At 36.6% G+C, this 19,106-nt stretch overlaps 1 protein-coding gene and 1 long non-coding RNA gene across 2 annotated transcripts; both read right to left on the minus strand.

Annotated features, from left to right (window-relative positions):
• Positions 1 to 8,683: 8,683 nt before the first annotated feature.
• hpxa (hemopexin a) lies at positions 8,684 to 15,200 on the minus strand. Its single transcript, XM_082176561.1, has 10 exons — positions 15,051 to 15,200; positions 14,365 to 14,402; positions 14,120 to 14,236; positions 13,810 to 13,967; positions 13,543 to 13,696; positions 13,217 to 13,429; positions 13,012 to 13,113; positions 9,434 to 9,558; positions 9,183 to 9,330; positions 8,684 to 9,082 (listed from the first exon to the last, which is right to left on the minus strand). Exons 1-10 carry the CDS (start codon positions 15,110 to 15,112, stop codon positions 8,853 to 8,855), a joined length of 1,347 nt encoding a protein of 448 aa, XP_082032687.1. The 5' UTR covers positions 15,113 to 15,200; the 3' UTR covers positions 8,684 to 8,852.
• LOC309503778 lies at positions 9,565 to 11,818 on the minus strand. Its single transcript, XR_014207852.1, has 3 exons — positions 11,025 to 11,818; positions 10,428 to 10,547; positions 9,565 to 9,968 (listed from the first exon to the last, which is right to left on the minus strand). It is a non-coding gene; the product is annotated as an uncharacterized lncRNA (long non-coding RNA).
• Positions 15,201 to 19,106: the final 3,906 nt, after the last annotated feature.

Raw genomic sequence — 19,106 nt, forward strand, 5'->3', positions numbered from 1 at the left:
TATGACAGGCTTGACTAAACTAGTCTCTCGTGTCAGCGACTCATTGTACCTTATCTTCACACTGGCGTGGTGGCAGCGTTACCGTAGTCACTCCCCAAACAGTTAGGTGAGCTCATGTGAGATCAGCGGCCAGTTGCATAAACATAGCCATAAAGTTAAGACAGTGTCTTAAGTTCTAGTATGACCAACTAGCAGTTAGTCAGGGGCAGTCAGTCTTAGTTTTCAGTATCAAAGTAGGCTTATCTACGTTTTTATGTAACTGATTTAAAAAAGCTATGAACCGTCTTAAAGAAAATAAATTGATGTTGTAAGACTAGTCTTAGAGGTTTATGCAACCGGCCCCAGTTCACACTATTAGACAACGCTAAACGATCGAGCTGCATTGTGGATTATCTCCGCTGTTGAAATGCGAGACTTAACCCATGGTGAATACACACAGCACCGAAACAATGGTTCCTCACAAAAGATGAGACTGTGAATTCATTTGAGAACTGGCGTCAGACACATAGTTCGCTTCATTTCTAGTTGACGGTGCGCACTGGGAAAAGAAGACGAGGGATTCACCATTCAGAGGTTTTACCGATGATGACGCAGATGTTCCCTCGGTGCAACGACGCAAGCGCCAACAAAAGTTTAGCATGCTTGATCTTAAATGCTGGGGCAGATTGTAAACTACTGCCCAGTAATTATTTCCCGAAATACTACATGCTCTACATGCTCTACATGCATTGATCTCATATGGCAGACAATCAGACAGACTACATTATGGATTCCAGCCGAATGCTGCACATTTTATTGATTTTTCTGCTATTTAACTAGAGTCTAATGAAGGACCAGAGGATTTGTACCAGAGATGAATGGCTTTTGTTGAGGATAATCTACTATGCAGAGACTCTGGCATTACTCACGGAGGTGAACCCATTGCGGAGGATGAGGAGCTCTCCCCCACGATAGAAAACTTTGTTGTTCTCACTTGGCTTCGTCTTATACACAGCGACTTGCTGAAGCTTGTAAAGCAGAGGTATGGCACAGAGTTACGGTCACGCACTCTGGCGTCCATTAAATCAGAGATATCTCAACCCCTGTGCTCATTACTAGATGAGCTGCAGTCATCAGATGATGCAAGAGCTATGCGCTCGGCTGTGTCTAACCCCCCAAGAGAGAAGCTGGCTTGTGGCTTCACTGGGTGAACTCAGGAAATCCTGCCTGGCTCGCAGACCGGACAATCACTCTGACGGCAAGTCCGAGGATGAAAACGAGGACACGGCGTGCAACCTTAAGGCGGTACAGCGCGTTCATATCATGCAGTCACTATGCATCGAAGCCTTCCATGGCCACATCCCCATTAGGCTGTCCATTGGTGCAACAGGAAACATGATAAGGGTGGCGTGTGCCAGCAGACTGGGCCTTAAAGTCTCCAGTAGTATACGCAGTCAGCTCGTCAGGTAGACGGCTCCCCGCCATTGAAGGTGGTGGGAGAGACACGCACACATTTTCAGAGAGATGGGCACAAGCTCTTTTTTCGACGGACTTGTGGTAGAAAACCTGGATTCTGACATTCTCGTTGGCATCCCCTTTATGGAATGTAATGACATCTCCATCCGCCCTGCTCGACATCAGGTCTGTGTGGGGTCAGATATACGAGTATGGTGCCAGTCGGACGTACGACGACAGACATGCCATTCGGCGAGCTCACATACTTCGTGCCACCTCATCACATACTGTGTGGCCAGGGGAATTTGTCGAACTTGAGCTTCCAGCAGAACTAGCAAACATTAGCGACGAGCTTGCTGTCGAGCCGCATGAGGGCCGTGCGCTCTGGTTTGCTCCATCGTTGTTTGTAGGGGTATCCGGAAAAATCAGGATTACTCATTCTGAGTAACTTTGCCTGCAGGACCACTGCTGTCAATCGATTTGTTCGTTTAATATTGGAGATTATTTCAAAAACCTACTTTCGCGAACTACTCCTAGATTTTTGGCTCAACATCGATAAACCACTGTGGCATAATTCTCTGGACTCTTGGTCAATAATTATCAAAAAATGTTCATAGCTATAATAGGGTCATTTAGAAAACTTTACGTCATTAGGTGAGGACATTTGGCACATAATTCTAAAGAAGCATGCAAATAGGTGGGGCTATAACTGTTAAAAAGTTGTAAAAATGCTATATTAATTTCACACGAAAATGGCTGCTGAAAATGACACTTTTCCTGTCTGATTTACGTAGAACTTTAGGTGAGCACATGCGTTACATGATTCTAAAGAAGCGTGCAAAGTTTTACAGAAATCAGGCAAGAGCTATTGCACATTAAAAGGTAAAAAAAAAAAAAAACACTAGATTTCCATGATAAATGACCTGAAAGTGCATAAAGGGGTCTTTTTCCTCTCTGATGTGCGTGTTTACAGACTGGGTATATATATATATTTTTTTTTTATTAGGGGTTGAAGCATGTAGAGCTGAAACCCTTAATTGTTAGAATTTCCAAGGATCAGCATTTTTCCCTAAAATTGATTGGGCAGACCAAACCTTAAGTCATAGAGACTTGAAACTTTAAGGGATGGTAGTACCCACCCTGACTACAACGTCAGCAAGACTTGCCCCAATCAGCCTGATTGTGGCGCTACAGCAACCAAAAGTAACTCCTAAACTGGAGTTGGGCTCTGTCTTTGACTGTATGAAAAAGGATGAGGTGACTGGTGTGGTAGATTTTTCTTATTTCGCACCTGACCTAAGTCTACCTGGTCGTAATCGACATCCCCGAACGTCTTCAGTCGACGTTAGTTTGTCTGGGTCTCGTCTGCAATCGACGTCCTCGAACGTCTACAGTCGACATTAGTTTCTTATAATATTTATACTCTAGCGCGTCCAGGGGCGTTGCTAGACCCAGGGGCAGTATGTTTGATGAATACAGTATGTTTGATGAATGTTACAGTTATTGAACTGAACTGAATATTAACTGAATATTGACACTATTAGCTTGTTGGCCAAGCTGCTTCTCAGGTGATTTTTTTATTTGTTACTATAGAGACAGAGCGCAACGCGTCATAATCTGAAGACCACGTCCACCGGGGGGGAAAACAGTGCAACCGTCTCCATTGACTTTGCATTGCGAGAGGCTGCCTCCTTGTCATTTCATGCTTCTAACAAAAGACAGAATAATGCCTAAAAGCTGCTATGTGACAAGGTGTACAGCAAACAAGCTAAGAAACCCAGAAATAAGTTTTCATAAGCTGTCGACCCCAAAAAACGAGCGTTTGAGGACATAAAAGTGGATACAGGCTGGAACGAATGGGTAAATTGTGGGATCCTGACACTCAGTATGCACTAAAAATACACCACGTGTGCAGTAAGTTAAACATTTGGTCACTGGTGAGTCAAATATCCAAATGTCAGTTTTATATATTATATTTCTGTAAGATAAACTATCATGTGTTGTCGATTACGGTCTCCTCCAGTGGCGTACGTTAGTTCTCAGAGTAATGAGACACGTGACGCTCTGTCTCAACTGCCTGTATCCACTTTTATGTCCTAAAAAAAAACACTCGTTTTTTGGGGTCGAGAGCTAATAAAAACTTATTTCTGTTTTTTTTTAGCTTGTTTGCTGTACACCTTGTCACACAGCAGCTTTTAGGCATTTTTCTGTCTTTTGTTAGAAGCAAGAAATGACAAGGAGGCAGCCTCTCGCAATGCAAAGTCAATGGAGACGGTTTGATTGTTTTCCCCCCGGGTGTGGGCGTGGCCTAAATACGCTCTGTCTCTATTGTGAAGCTGCTGTGAAACAATACATTGTAGCTCATATATGTATATATACAGATCTACACACACACACACTCTGAATATGCAAAAATGGCAAGTCAGAAACTCAACTCTATTTCTAAAGCGCTGTGTGAGTGTGTGTGTGTGTATGTATGCATGTATGCATGTATGTGTAGTATGTACACATAAATATATAAAATAAATACATACATATACATTAGTCTCGCATTAGACTACTATGAATGGGAGAAACAAAGTTCTCTACATGCCACGCTCATTTACTGACGACCTACACCCAATGATCATGTGTGAAAACACTTATACAAATTGATCACATAGAAATCAACTCAGTTTTGAGAAAGAAAGAAATAATTGTTACCCCCCTTGAATTTCTGTTTATAGTGCAAATATAATATTATATATATATATATATATATATATATATATATATATTTATTTATTTATTTATTTATGTGTACATACTACACATACATGTATACATAGCCTACATACACACACACTCACACAGCGCTTTAGAAATAGAGTTGAGTTTCTGACTTGGCATTTTTGCATATTCAGTGTGTGTGTGTGTGTGTGTGTGTGTGTGTAGATCCGTATATACATATATGAGCTACAATGTATTGTTTCACAGCAGCTTCACAATAGTAACAAATTAAAAAAATCGCCTGAGAAGCAGCTTGGCCAACAAGCCAATAGTGTCAATATTCAGTTAATATTCAGTTCAGTTCAATAACTGTAACATTCATCAAACATACTGTATAATATATACAGTGTATTTGTGCACATACATGTACGTGTGACAAACTCCTATACACTCCACTGCACACTGAACAAGCAAAAGACACAAGGTAGTAGTGTTTTACATAATTCAAATTATGTGTGTAGTTTGGTGTGTATGTGGGCTTATCATTTTATGTTTGTGTGTAGTTACTACGCCAAAAAAAAATTTTTTGGGAAGAGTTAAAATAGTTTTGAATGTTGACAATACACATTAACATTTTGTAGTGTGGATCATTCATTGCAACATTTATCCTCATTCTCACGTTTAAGAATCTGTTATCTACTTGATAAATCATTTATGCTACTGCTGCCCACTAACATGCTTTTAAGCTATTGTTATCCAATTTTTTGGCCTTCAAACACCTTAAAATACACATATGTAGGTCAGAGAAATTAAAATTTTCACGGGGGAGCATGCCCCCCAACCCCCCTAAGTTACCCAACTACCCAGCCTGGTGTTTTTTAAACAAACGCCCCTGCCTGCAGCAATGTATAGCACAGAAAATAAACACATTGTTGTGTTCTGTACTACTGTCTTTGATTGTTTGTGATAACAATGAATCATTCTTTCGGATATGAAATTTATATTTAGTTGACGTAAGCCACGGCCTCCTTAGTTACTGTTGCTATCTCAGACAAAAAATGGAGGACCTGTGCCCCAGTAGAGTTTTATGTCTAGCAACGCCCCTGGGCACAAGGCAAGACAGTGTCACTCTTCACACAAAAGAAAGATGGGTTATCGTTGTTTGCTTAAGAAAATAGGCAATTTAGAAACCCAGTTGGCACTATTGAAAGGAAATAAAGAAGAAGCCATTTACACCATGTCAAACATATCAATGCCCCAGCAACACGACTGTAGCTCAGTCAAAAGCAAATGCTGATGCAAATTAAAATTAGTTTTATGATAGTAACACATTTTAGAAAAAAAGGTTTACTATCAAAAGGGGGGTTATTCTTTATGAAAAATGTTTTATTAGCATTGATATGTAGGCTAGTTGTAATTTATATAAAAGATTTAATGACATTAATTTTAACATTTATTTTTAAGACATTATGTTTGGTGTTCATTTGATTAAACCTGTGACTAATGTTTTGAATGTGAAAAGATTATTGTGGGGAAAAGGGGGGCAACCTCTTATTTTTGATTATTGTTTCAGATATAAGCTTCAAGATGTTTGTCTGAAATGTGTAACCTGGAGAAAGATGATCTGGTCGTTTGAAGGATGAGAAGGAAGTAGAGCCAGGGGATTTTCTCAAGAAAAAGAACAGAATACAGAGATTTCCAGACCTGCAAGATCCAGAACTCCAGGCCTAAAAGACCTAGAAACCCTGAGACCCACCATGGGATGGATGGATCTGGGTCCATATTCTTAAAGCTTCTAAGAATTCTCTCAGAAAGCTCCTAATTTACGTTAAAAACTTCTACGTACAGTATGAGTCTTAGCTTAAGAGCGATTCGGGACGGATTAGAGAGAAACTCTGAGCAAGGAAAAGACGACAACTTTCATCTTAGTGAGGAGGAGGGGCTGACTTCGTTGCTACGTGTGACACAGTCTTTTGAAGACTGTGATTGGTTGGTTGTCCAAGAAGGGAAAAAAAGATTGCTTTTAAGTAAGCCTTCACTTTGAAATTACAGGTGTCATTTTTCCTGTTTCACTGTACTCACACACGCATTCACACATTATATAGCCTAGTAAGCTATATATATATATATATATATATATATATATAGATAGATATAGATATAGATATATACTATTTAATGTGTGAATGCGTGTGTTCTTTATGCGTGTGTTCGGTCACAAACATGATCCCTGCACGATCTAATGTACTCACATGTCATGCATTGTGTGCAACACATTTCTTCTTCATCTTCAGAGGAAACGCCCACATTTCTAAGAATTTTCTTAGAATTTTGTCACTTGGAGCAACTCTTTACATTAAGATTTTTCATGAATATGGGCCCAGATGTTATTCCCCAACAGTTAACCAAATGTTCACTTAAGACATAACAGATAATGTTTGCATGAATACTCACCAAGACATATATTTTGAAATATATTGTAATTCTGTGTAGTAGGCCTATGTGTATATCCGGATCGTGCGCTGTCTTTGAGAAGCGTCTTTTGTTTACATCAGCATGAGTTTGAAAATCACATTTTATTGGTTCAGAATCATGCCATCGAGAATTTGCAATGAATATTCACAAAGTTGGAATACTGTGCTTTAAAATGATGAGGGGAAGCGGCGATGGACGACAAGCCAGCAGAGAAAAAAAATTTTTTTTCATGGACAAATGCACTCCTTTCAGAAAACGATAGAAAAAGATACTTTTAGATGTTTAATTGCTATACTTGGAGCATTGGGATCGCTAGACAAAGGCTTAATGAACTCATTTTTGTGAAAACCTCAAATTCCATCAAAACTGACATTTTTCACTTGTTTTGCCTGTAGCAGCTCATAATTAGCCTGTGCACATTCCGACTCATTTTGCCAGCACAGGTCACATATGGTAGAACTACTCATTCTGAGCAACTTTGCCTGTACTGCTGTCAATCGATTCGTTTGTTAAATATTGGAGATTTCAAAAACCTACTTTTGCGAACTAGTCCTAGATTTTTGGCTCAACATCGATAAACCATTGTGCCGCAGTGGTTTATCGATGTTGAGCCAAAAATCTAGGACTAGTTCGCGAAAGTAGTTCGCAAAACTCTCAGTCCAGATTATAAAAATAATTATTTTATATAATAATTATCAAAAAATGTTGATAGCTATTATAAAACTCAGAACTTCGCGTCATTAGTTGAGCACATTAGGCACGCAATTCTAAAGAAGCATGCAAACTTTTATGGAGATCGGGCCATAGGTGGGGCTTAGGGGCTATAACTGTTAAAAAAGTTGTAAAAATACTGTATTCATATGGAAAATCACACGAAAAGGCTGAAAATGGGCATTTCCTGTCTGATTTACGTAGAACTTCACGAAATTAGGTGAGCACATGCGTTACATGATTCTAAAGAAGCGTGCAAACTAGAGATCAGGCCAGACACATTAAAACACAGGTGTCAAACTCAGTTCCTGGAGGGCCACAGCCCTACAGAGTTTTGTTCCAACCCTGCTTCAACACACACACACACACACACACACACACACACACACACACACACACACACACACACACACACACACACCTGCAGTTTTCAAATAAGCCTGAAAGACTTGATTAGCTGATCAGGTGTGTTTAATTAGGGTTGAAGCTAAACTCTGCAGGGCTGTGGCCCTGTAGGAACTGAGTTTGACACCCCTGCATTAAAAGGTCAACAAAAAAAAAACATTATTTCCATGATAAATTACCTGAAAGTGCAGAAAGGGGGTATTTTTCCTCTCTGATGTGCGTGTTTATAGACTGGCTATATATTATGTAATCAGTAGTTCAAGCTGATATGAAGCACGTATCGCTGAAACCCTATTGTAACTGTTAGAATTTCCAAGGATCAGCATTTTTCCCTAAAAGTGATTGGGCAGACCAAACCATAAGTCATGGAGACTTGAAACTTTAAGGGATGGTAGTAGCCTAGCCACCCGTCTCGTCTCCAAGACTTGCCCCAATCTCCAGCATGGTGGTGCTACAGCGACCAAAAGTAACTCCTAAACTGGAGTTGCGCTCTGTCTGTGATTGTATGAAAAAGGATGTGGTGACTGGCCACTTGGTGGCGCTATAAAAAAAACAAAAAACATGAAAACAGTTATAGCTATGCAGTCCGATTGACTTGCAATGGGATGCAGTGTCTTTGTCCAAGACATTCGCATACCTCGAAAAGGCTTTAAAGGAACACGCCGACTTTTTGGGACTTTAGCTTATTCACCGCATCCCCCAGAGTTAGATATGTCCATACATACCCCTTTCAAAGGGTATTTATGGAATTATCTAACTCTGAGGGATACGGTGAATAAGCTAATGGCTGCTTGCAGCTATGTTTCTGTATTGAAGCTGTTTATGTGAAGTTAGGTCATTTAAGCAGTTTAGAAAGTATAGGCCTATATATAACAGTGTAATTCATGAACAAATCTAATAACTACATATATATGCAGTAATATATAGGATCACACTGAACAGACAAATATGAAAGATAAGATTATTTATTAACCACACAGTGCACAGATCAAGGAGAAATAATCAAGTCTTATTCTTCAATGGAGCTTCAAATAAAATAATACAGGCTCGGTGGTAATAGACACATGCATTAGCCAGCACACCGTACAATGGCAGTAAATGGCTCTGTACACCACTCTCTAGTGGTCACAGCCAAACAGCTCCTGAGACACCTTGTGCTGCTCAGGCATGATTTTGCTTTTCATCATAATCATGAGACTATCATATATGTAGTAATGGTTACCGATGACAACTGTAACACCCTTGGGGCCGCACATTGCAGCATCAATCCTTTTAAATTGTGTTATGCTTCCTTCCTTCACAGGCTTACGTGGGGTGACTTTCAAGTCAACATCATAGATTGTTTGACCTATAGTAGAAAAGACAGTGAGTTTTCTGTCACTATGACAAAAGCTTGTAGTAATTGAAAAGTTTGGAATGTGACAGAACAAGCATTCCAGTGATTATACCTTTGATGACATGAGCAATGTGTTTGTCTGCGCACACAAAGGCAGCATCTACAGGACCCTCAATTCCCAGCACCTCCTTCAGGGGTTTGGGGTAACCATCTAGGTGTGTGTGTGGCTCTCCAACTTTGTACACAAACACTTGTTTATCCTGTGCATGGAATATAATATATGAGAAGATATTTTCACAATAAATTAAAATACAGCTATAATAAAGCCTGGTAAAAAAAAAATTAACTGCTGCACAAAATAACCTTGATCATGTAGAGATGACCTTCATAAGAGAAGACTGCATCCACTTCACTGTGTAACTCTTTAAAAGCACTCTCAATTGTGTCTGAATGAAACTTATCACCAGTTATGCTGAGGAAGTGGTGCCCTAGGGAAGAGAAATGAAGATTATTAAGTTGGCTTGGAAAAGCCAACTTACTGATATTGTACTTAAACGTATTATTATTCGTATTCTTCTGAGCCAAATTTTAGACTGTATCTCCTCCTAGACCGTTAAAGCTACGACCACCAAACTCGGGTCAGACCTTCAGACTGTTCTGACTTAGTGTGCTATATCTTTTCAGACTGTTCTGACTTAGTGTGCTATATCTTTTCAGACTGATTTGAGTTTCAGTTTTCTTAAAAATGTATATTAAAAATCATAAAAATCCCATAGACTTTCATTGCAGACTGTTCAAATTGAGCCAAGACTAAACTAATTAAACTACTATTCTATGTACTAATAAACTTCTATCTATCTATCTATCTATCTATCTATCTATCTATCTATCTATCTATCTATCTATCGTGAAACTTTTTCTGTCTATCTATATCTATCTTCAAACTAATATCTATCTATCATCTTTTCTTTGTAACTTCTTTCTTTCTAACTAATCTTTCTTTCTTTCTAACTTTTATTTCTTTCTAACTAATATTTCATCTAACTAATCCATCTTTCTTTCATTCTAACTAATCTATCTTTCTATATAACTGATCAATCTTTATTTCTTTCTAACTAATCAATCATTCTTTCTTTTTAACTTATCTATCTTTCTTTCTAACTAATCTTTATTTATTTATTTTTAACTAATCTATCTTTCTTTCTAACTAATCTATCTTTCTTTCTTACTAATCATTCTTTATTTATTTATTTTTAACTAATCTATCTTTCTTTCTGACTAATCTAACTTTCTTTCTTTCTAACTAATCTATCTTTCTTTCTTTTTCACTAATCTATCTTTTTTCTTTCTTTTTAACTAATCTTTCTATCTATCTATCTATCTATCTAATCCTTCTTTCTAACTAATCTATCTTTCATTCTTACTAACTAATCTCTTTTTTCTTTTTCTTTCTAACTAATCTATCTTTCTTTCTAATCTATCTTTCTTTCTAACTAATCTTTCTTTCTAACTAATCATTCTTTCTTTCTTTCTATCTTTCTTTCTTTATTTCTATCTTTCTTTCTATCTTTCTTTCTTTCTTTCTTTCTTTCTTTCTTTCTTTCTTTCTTTCTTTTGAACTAATCTATCTTTCTGACTAATCTAACTTTCTTTCTTTCCAACTAATCTATCTTTCTTTCTTTTTCACTAATCTATCTTTTTTCTTTCTTTTTAACTAATCTTTCTTTCATTCTTTCTTTCTAACTAATCTATATTTCTTTCTAACTAATCTATCTATCTATCTATCTATCTATCTATCTATCTATCTATCTATCTATCTATCTATCTGTCTATCTAATCTTTCTTTCTAACTAATCTATCTATCTTTCTTTCATTCTTACTAACTAATCTCTTTTCTTTTTCTTTCTAACTAATCTATCTATCTTTCTTTCTAACTAATCTCTTTCTTTCTAACTAATCTTTCTTTCATTCTTTCTTTCTAACTAATCTATCTTTCTTTCTAACTAATCTTTCTTTCATTCTCTCTAACTAATCTTTCTTTCTTTCTAACTAATCTTTCTTTCTTTCTTTCTGACTAATCTTTTTTTCTTTCTTTCTAGCTAATCTTTCTTTCTAACCAATCTATCTTTCTTTCTTTCTTTCTTTCTTTCTTTCTTTCTTTCTTTCTAACTAATCCATCTTTCTTTCTTTCTTTCTTTCTAACTATTCTATCTTTCTTACTGTTCTTTCTTTTCTCCTAACATTTTCTTTCTTTTTTACTTTTACTTTTCTTTCTTTCTTTTTTCTTTTTCTTTCTTTATTTCTAACTAATCTTTCTTTATTTCTTTCTTTTTTCAAACTAATCTTTCTGTCTTTCTAATCTATCTTTCTTTCTAACTAATCCATATTTCTTTCTTTCATTCTCTCTAACTAATCTTTCATTCTCTCTAATCTTTCTTTCTTTCTAACTAATCTTTTTTTTCTTTCTTTCTAGCTAATCTTTCTGTCTAACTAATCTATCTTTCTTTCTGTCTAACTAATCTTTCATTCTCTCTAACTAATCTTTCTTTCTTTCTAACTAATCTTTCTTTCTTTCTGACTAATCTTTTTTTCTTTCTTTCTGACTAATCTTTCTTTCTTTCTTTCTTTCTAACTAATCCTTCTTTCTTTCTTTCTTTCTTTCTTTCTTTCTTTCTTTCTTTCTTTCTTTCTTTCTTTCTATTATCTTTCTTTCTAACTAATCTATCCATCCAACCATCCATGGTCATGTTAAAACATTGTAAACTAATCCATCTTTCTTTCTTTCTTTCTTTCTTTCTAACTATTCTATCTTTCTTACTGTTCTTTCTTTTCTCCTAACATTTTCTTTCTTTTTTACTTTTCTTTTTCTTTTTTCTTTTTCTTTCTTTTTTCTAACTAATCTTTCTTTCTTTCTTTCTTTTTTCAAACTGATCTTTCTGTCTAACTAATTCATCTTTCTTTCTTTCTAACTAATCCATCTTCCTTTCTAACTAATCCATCTTTCTTTCTTTCTAACTAATCCTTCTTTCTTTCTTTCTAACTAATCCTTCTTTCTTTCTTTCTTTCTTTCTTTCTTTCTTTCTATAATCTTTCTTTCTAACTAATCTTGATCTATCCATCCAACCATCCATGGTCATGTTAAAACATTGTAAATCATGCTAGCAATGTGGTAAACCATACTAGAAACATGGAAAATCATGGTAAACCATGCTAGAACAGTTTAAAACTTTTTAAAACTTTCTGGCTAGGCTTTTTCAAGCCAACTTAAAGTTTGTCTACGAACTTTACCATCTAGTTATTATTATTGTGTGGGTCTGTGAAATTGCATTTGTTAAAATCGTGGCTTGCAGTTGCATGTGTATATTGGTATACATTTTTAAGAAATAGCACAATAACAAGAGCGCTTTCGATGCCTTACTGATATTCGGATGGACTGTACAATTGGGATTTTGCAAGTGATTTTACTTGTATATATACATTTAATAAACAAAAGATTAATATTGTGTAACTTACATTTTAGACACATTATGGTCAGTTACATTGTCTGTTTTTGTTCTGCCTATATGAAAAAAGTCATTGGAAAAAATTATGCGAACAACGCGTATCCGAGCAACAATTCGCATTTTTCAAGGAATCAGTTGAATGAGTGATTCAAAGACTCACTCATAAAGGCTTCGATCCTGATAGGATTCAAATCTTGCCTCCCAATTCGAATCCTATCCACCCTAAATATTAGCCTGATTAGGTCTTGAATAGGCCTACTATTAATGGCAGATTATATGCCAAATGAGGTGCAGGCTTTGCATTTTTGAAGGAATCGTTTGAATGAATGATTCTCAACTAGTCACTTGCTGCCACCTACTGGTGTAATGATGTAACCTGAAAAAGAGTCACTAAAATTCCTTGTCCCTGTCTAGACAAAATAACAATAGGAAATTCACCTCTGAAAGCATATACACTGCCATCGTCGTCAGAAGTAATAGCATCCAAGCGCACACGGCTGCACTGTTCTCTCTCAATGTGGTCATCAGTGCTTTTTTCTCCTGAGGGAGATACCAATAGAGACACCCTATAAGACTCCAAGTTCTGCTTTTTTAATGCATGCTTTCTCAAGTCTTTTAACTTTTCCACACTTGTTACGCTTACCAAAATGTGAGCATTTCATGAAGTAATCACGGCTCTCCTTTGGATATTTGCCATGGACTTCTCCTGTAATGGGGTCAAACTTGGAGAACTGATGTCCATGGAAGCAGTAATAATGACCCATGTAACGGAAGGCTCCTGTGCAGTTGGGCATGCTCTTGAATTCCTTTTCATCAACCTTCTTCGTCTTCATATCGAAGTGGTAGATATCATCACCTTTGGTGGATTATGAAGGAATTTAAACCTACAAAATCTTCTCAACATACTTACTATCCTCACATGTTTTCCATTATAATTAATCAAAGAAATATAATACGATATTACAGTACCTCTGAAAAAGACTACGGTGTCATTAGTACATACTGGCTTGGGACACTCCACTGCAGCATCCAAGTGGTCAGGAATTCCAGGGAAAACTTCAGAGATGTCTTTGGGATAGCCCTTCTCTAGTTTGTGCTTGTAGTAGCTGAAGACCTTGTGGTCCTTCAATGGTGTTAAAGAAGATGTTATAGTTTACTTGTCTGGTGTTGATATATAAAGCAAACATCACAGTGGATTCGACAAATAAATTGCACTTCAGGTAATGTTAAAATTACCAGGAAGAAGAACTGGTGGTCATGGTGGTCTGGGCTGTCTTCAGAGTGCATGCGGAATGCAGCATCCACATGTCCCAGATGATGATAGTCATCCAGCTCAGGGAAGGTTTGATTAGACAGCTCAGCCTTGCCATGGAAACCCTTGAACAAGTGGTCACCTTTGGTCAAAAGTCAACGAGAAAGGTCAGTTAAAGGGCCACTCAATAAAAACATTTTTTTTAAAAGGATGCAATCCTACATTCACTCTAAATTCTAATTTATATTGTTTTGATTTCTCATTACTTTTTACCATATTATTTACATCTCTCACCTTTGAAGAAATAAGGAACTCCCTCCTCGTTCGCAGCGACTGCATCAAACTCCATTCCTGCACAGCGGTCAAGCTTAGCACCTTTGTGCAATTCATGCTTATGTCCTTCAGGTTTGTCTGAACCAAAAATGATTCATATCATGAAATATGTTGTCTTGATGAAATCAGAATGTGCTGATGTATCACTTTCATTTACTACCCACTTAAGGGAAAATTGTTTACATCTGGTTATTGAGAAGACCCACCTTTTTCACCTTTTTTTGCATGACCCTCCTGATGATGCCTGAACACACATAAACAAATACGTCTACGTTAAAATTAACTATTACAACACACTGTAACAGCGGGCCCTTTTCATTAACCCAAATTATGGAGCCCCTGCAAAATATCTCTAATGACAACAAAATGGTACAGTATATCTCTAAATCAGCTATTTGACCATTAGATTTATTTATAAAATTGTTTTTATAAATAATTTAATCAAAAAACAAACAAATCAAGCAATTAAGGCAATTGTCTGAGATTAAAAAAATGTTTTACTACGAAACTGTAAAACTACTGTACTAATCTACCTTATACAAAGTACTTGAAACTTGCCATTGTGCCATACTGCAAGAATAGTTGTCTCTTATGATAAATTGCTTGTTATGTTTCTCATTTATAAGTCACTTTTGATAAAAGCTTTTGCTAAATGAAGTGAATTCAAGAATTTATTGAGTTAGAGACCAAGCAATTTAAGTTGAAAAAATCTAAATGTTGGTGCACATAAAATCCCACTTCAATTTTTTTGCAAAAAAAAGAATAGTTATTTTTAATGCTAGGTTAAAGTAATAAACTTGTGATGTACAGCTAATCTGAACACATTATTCAGTATTTGACTAATTTTAACATTGTACGTACTGTGTTGACATGTGTCTGTGTGTATACTCACGAGGGAGCAGCCAGGCTCAGCGACAGAGCCAGGCACAGAGTAAGCGTTTGAACGAGCTTCATGATCAGCAGGGTCCTTTGGTGAGACAGAGCTCAGCTGGAAAAGGTAAAGCACAAACTGATGACCCCAATTTATACACTCCACCAGTGACTGCCTTGCAAGCACGCTGAAGACGACACGTACGCCCCCGTTTGCACAGAGCGTAGGAAGGGACATTCAGTAACTTACGTGCCCACACAAAACAACACGCATACGAATGCACGTTTGCACAATTCCCCTTACTCCCCCATTCACCAGCTGGTCAAGGTACATATGATTTTTTCAAGGAATTTCTGGTGGGGTATTGGGGGTGGTACGGGTAACATGAGTTGCACAATGCAAAGATCCATCCATCGTGAATTAGACTTGGCATGAATTAGTAAATAATTAGAGACCCCCTTTGCAGGTCAGCAGTCATTGGCATGATAGTTCATAGTACATGCTTTAGCATGCATCTTCAAACTTTCCTACTTAGGAATATAAGAGTAAACTGTACTTTATGTTGTATATAGTATTTGCATGCATTTTGTTTTCTGAAAGGTTGGTCACTTGGCCTTTTTTTGTTGTTGTTGTTATTTTAATTTGTTGGGACATTTCTTGTAAAATGTTTTAAATAATATAATATAAATATTCTTGTAGGAAAAAAATATATAAAATCAAGAATGATCAACCATCAAGTTAACACGTCACTAAGCAGTGCAAGTAGAAACTAGCATTGGCAAGCTTGCATATATTGTCTCCTGTAGTCGTAATACTGATTGAGATGTTTTAACCTGTAGAAAATGAATTCATGAAAAGATAATGAAAACAAGTTATTGAAATGCAATGTGTGCTCCAATGTATGTATGCTTTGTCACTATGTGCATGCACAGGGTCGAATTTTCTAGAAAACCAATGTGAACCGGGCCGTGTTACCTTTTTCCCGGTTAACCAGGCAAATAACATAGATAATCAATAAGAAGTGCTGACCTCTGCAGTTTAGTTTGATATGGTGATCATTAACAGAGAATTTTTTTGCGCTGTCGCATGTCATTGCGCAGTACTCATGGAAGCATAAAAGTGTTTTGCAGAATTCATAATGCAGAGACTGTGATAGATAGACTGACCTGATACATCACTATATTTTATAATATTTATTTGAGGGGTTTTCAAGCATTTTGAATGCCACCCAGACCCTCAAATATGCTGCTATTATTGTGAGGGACCCCTTTCTATAATATAAAGGCAGCTACACTGCTGAAAAACAAAATGGTGCTAAATAGCACTAAAAGTGGTTCATTGGCTTGTAATCATAGGGGAACCACTTTAAGTGCCATATAGCACCTACCTTTGTCAAATGGTGCTATGTAGAACCATAAGAGGTGCCATATAGCACCTTAACCACCCCAAAGAACCGCTAAAGAACCGCTGAAGAACCAAACTGGGCTTAACAGGTTCTTTAAATGGTAGTGGTGCTATATAGCACCTTAACCACCGCAAAGAACCCCTGAAGAACCGCTGAAGAACCATTTTTTTTTGTGGTATATAACTGGCTTACAGAGATTAGCATCAGCATCCAACCTTGCATGTCTCACTAGCCAAACAGACTAATTTCATGAAGGGAATTACAGGCAACACTGGTGTCTCATGGTTAAGGCCCACAGCCAAATCTAGAGATCTATGAACTCCTCTTCCCTGTCTCGCTGCCACTAGCCTAAAATACTTAATGCTTAAAAAGCAAATGTAGAATGTATATATATATACAGTATATATATATATATATAGCCTGTGAAAATAATCTAACCTTAATTGGATTAAAACAATTGAAAAGGTATGAATGTATAAATGTAACAATGAAATAAAAAAAATTCTCTAATACACATTGGCCTCTTTTTGCCAAGATAACAGCTCTGAGTCTTCTCCTATGCCTGTTGAGATTAGAGACTAGAATCTCTCCAGATCCTTTAAATTCCCAAGTTCATGTTGATACACTCTACTCTTTTTCAGTTAGAATTCAGATCACCGGACTGGGATGGCCATGGCAGAACCTTACTTTTGTGCTCAGTGACCCATTTTTTGTGTTGATTTTGATGTTTGTTTTGGATCATTGTCCTGATCCAGCAGTTTATTATTCGTACACATGCTGTACTTTTTTATCCCTGTGTGTACTAAACCCATCTTGTGGGTTTGCTGGCAAAAAAACAATTTTGTTGTTTTAGTTTAGTCTCGTTTGAAGGTCCAGTAGTGGGTTCCAGTTTTTGGATGAGGGCAGAGGATTTTTCTTGAAACCCTCCCAAATAACTTGTGGTGATGTAGGTGCCGGGTTTTTTTTTTTTTTTTTTTTTTTTTTTTTAGGATTTCTGACCCCAAGACTCAACTAATCTCTGCAATTCTCCATCTGTGATCCTTGGAGAGTCTTTGGCAACTCAAACTATCCTCCTTGCCATGCATTAAGACAATATAGACACACGTTCTCTTCCAGGCAGATTTGTAACACCTCCTGTTGATTGGAACTTCTTAATTATTGCCCTGATGGTGGAAATGGGAATTTTCAATGCTTTCTGACTGCCACTTTCTATTTTGTGATGCTCAACAATCTTTGCTACACGTCAGAACTATATTCTTTGGTTTTACATATGTGATGGATGATTAAAGGAATTTGGCCTTTGTGTTACCTGATTTATTATTTATACTCTTGTGAAACAGGAAGTCATGGCTGGATAATTTCATGTTACTAGTCACCCTGGTGTGCTAAAAATGATAAATATGAAAATATGAATATACTTGAATATATTTTATTCATAAGGAATTCTAAGGGTACCTAATAATTGTGGCCAACGTGTAGTACAGAAAAACATTAATTTCTTAATGTGATTTTCCCCCTACTTTAGTTTGACTTAACCTGTTAAGCTGCAACGCCACTTTTGAAAAATCCCCAGAAATGACATACCCAAACTGAAACAGATACAGTTCATGAACCCTTTGCACTAAAAGCACAAGTATGATCTCATTTGAAAGCTGACACCTGGTAGTTTATTGTAAATGTAGAATTAATTATTGTCATAATGAAAAAACATTTTTTAAATAGCTTCAAAGTTTTGTAAAGTTATTAGAAATTTGTTTTTATTAAACATATTCATGAAAATAAAATTGAAGTGGGCCCTGGAGCAATCTAGAAATGCACTGCAGCTAAAGCCATATGTGTGACCATGTTATATTTAAAATCTGAAAATGATAAGTCTAAAACTCTGTATTTAGTTAAATGTTTTTCAAGATCATGTCAAATTACTTTATTTTGGGCCTAGCTAGCATGTTAGCTTAGCACACCATCAATACACGACCATTTATGAGATTAAAACCATGTTTGTGCTACAAACGTACTTTATAACGCAAGTGGAGTGTTTTAAATAATCTTCTGTGATCTAATTTGGCTTCAGATAAAAAAAAAAATCAGACAGAAAATATATTTATAGAATTATGTACAATGATAAAGTCTATATCGATTAGCAATACATTATAAATATAATATATTATAAAAATACCTGGCATTGCTTGAAGAACACAGGCAAATCACATATCATTGCAATTATGTTTATTGTTTTCAAAACGTCTGTATCTGCATATTACAGCGATCTCTGTGTTAGCTTTGTGTGTAGCTGCTGCTATCAGTGACGTCCTTGAAGGTCACATGATTATGGCTCTTCTTCATGTTCCATATATGGAGTATTTTTGTGCATATAGCGCCCTCAGGCTATTGGTATGAATTGAAAACACAGCACATCTCAGTAAGAAGCGCTCATAATGATTACATCGACGCATTTGGGTATAAATTCAATAAATATTATTCCTGTCTATAGAAATATGATGTGAATCTATGAGAATATATCAATATTTCTCCAAGTCAGCACATTTTTGAGCTAAAAGTCCTGAGGAACGTTGTTTTGTATAGCACTGTCATGACAACAGCACGGAGTTTTTTTTTATGAATGGACCAGCTGACGGTCATAATTCATATTAAAGGGATCGATGCATTTTTTC

Source organism: Leuciscus leuciscus, assembly GCF_965113295.1.
Source record: "Leuciscus leuciscus genome assembly, chromosome: 7".
Lineage (NCBI taxonomy): Eukaryota > Metazoa > Chordata > Actinopteri > Cypriniformes > Leuciscidae > Leuciscus > Leuciscus leuciscus.

Coding starts and splice junctions, on each gene's coding strand:
- hpxa (XM_082176561.1), bottom strand. CDS start 15,112: ATGAAGCTCGTTCAAACGCTTACTCTGTGCCTGGCTCTGTCGCTGAGC. Junction 13,114..13,216: donor CATGAAATGCTCACATTTTG/GTAAGCGTAACA, acceptor TATCTCCCTCAG/GAGAAAAAAGCACTGATGAC. Junction 9,331..9,433: donor GTCATCTCTACATGATCAAG/GTTATTTTGTGC, acceptor TTCCATGCACAG/GATAAACAAGTGTTTGTGTA.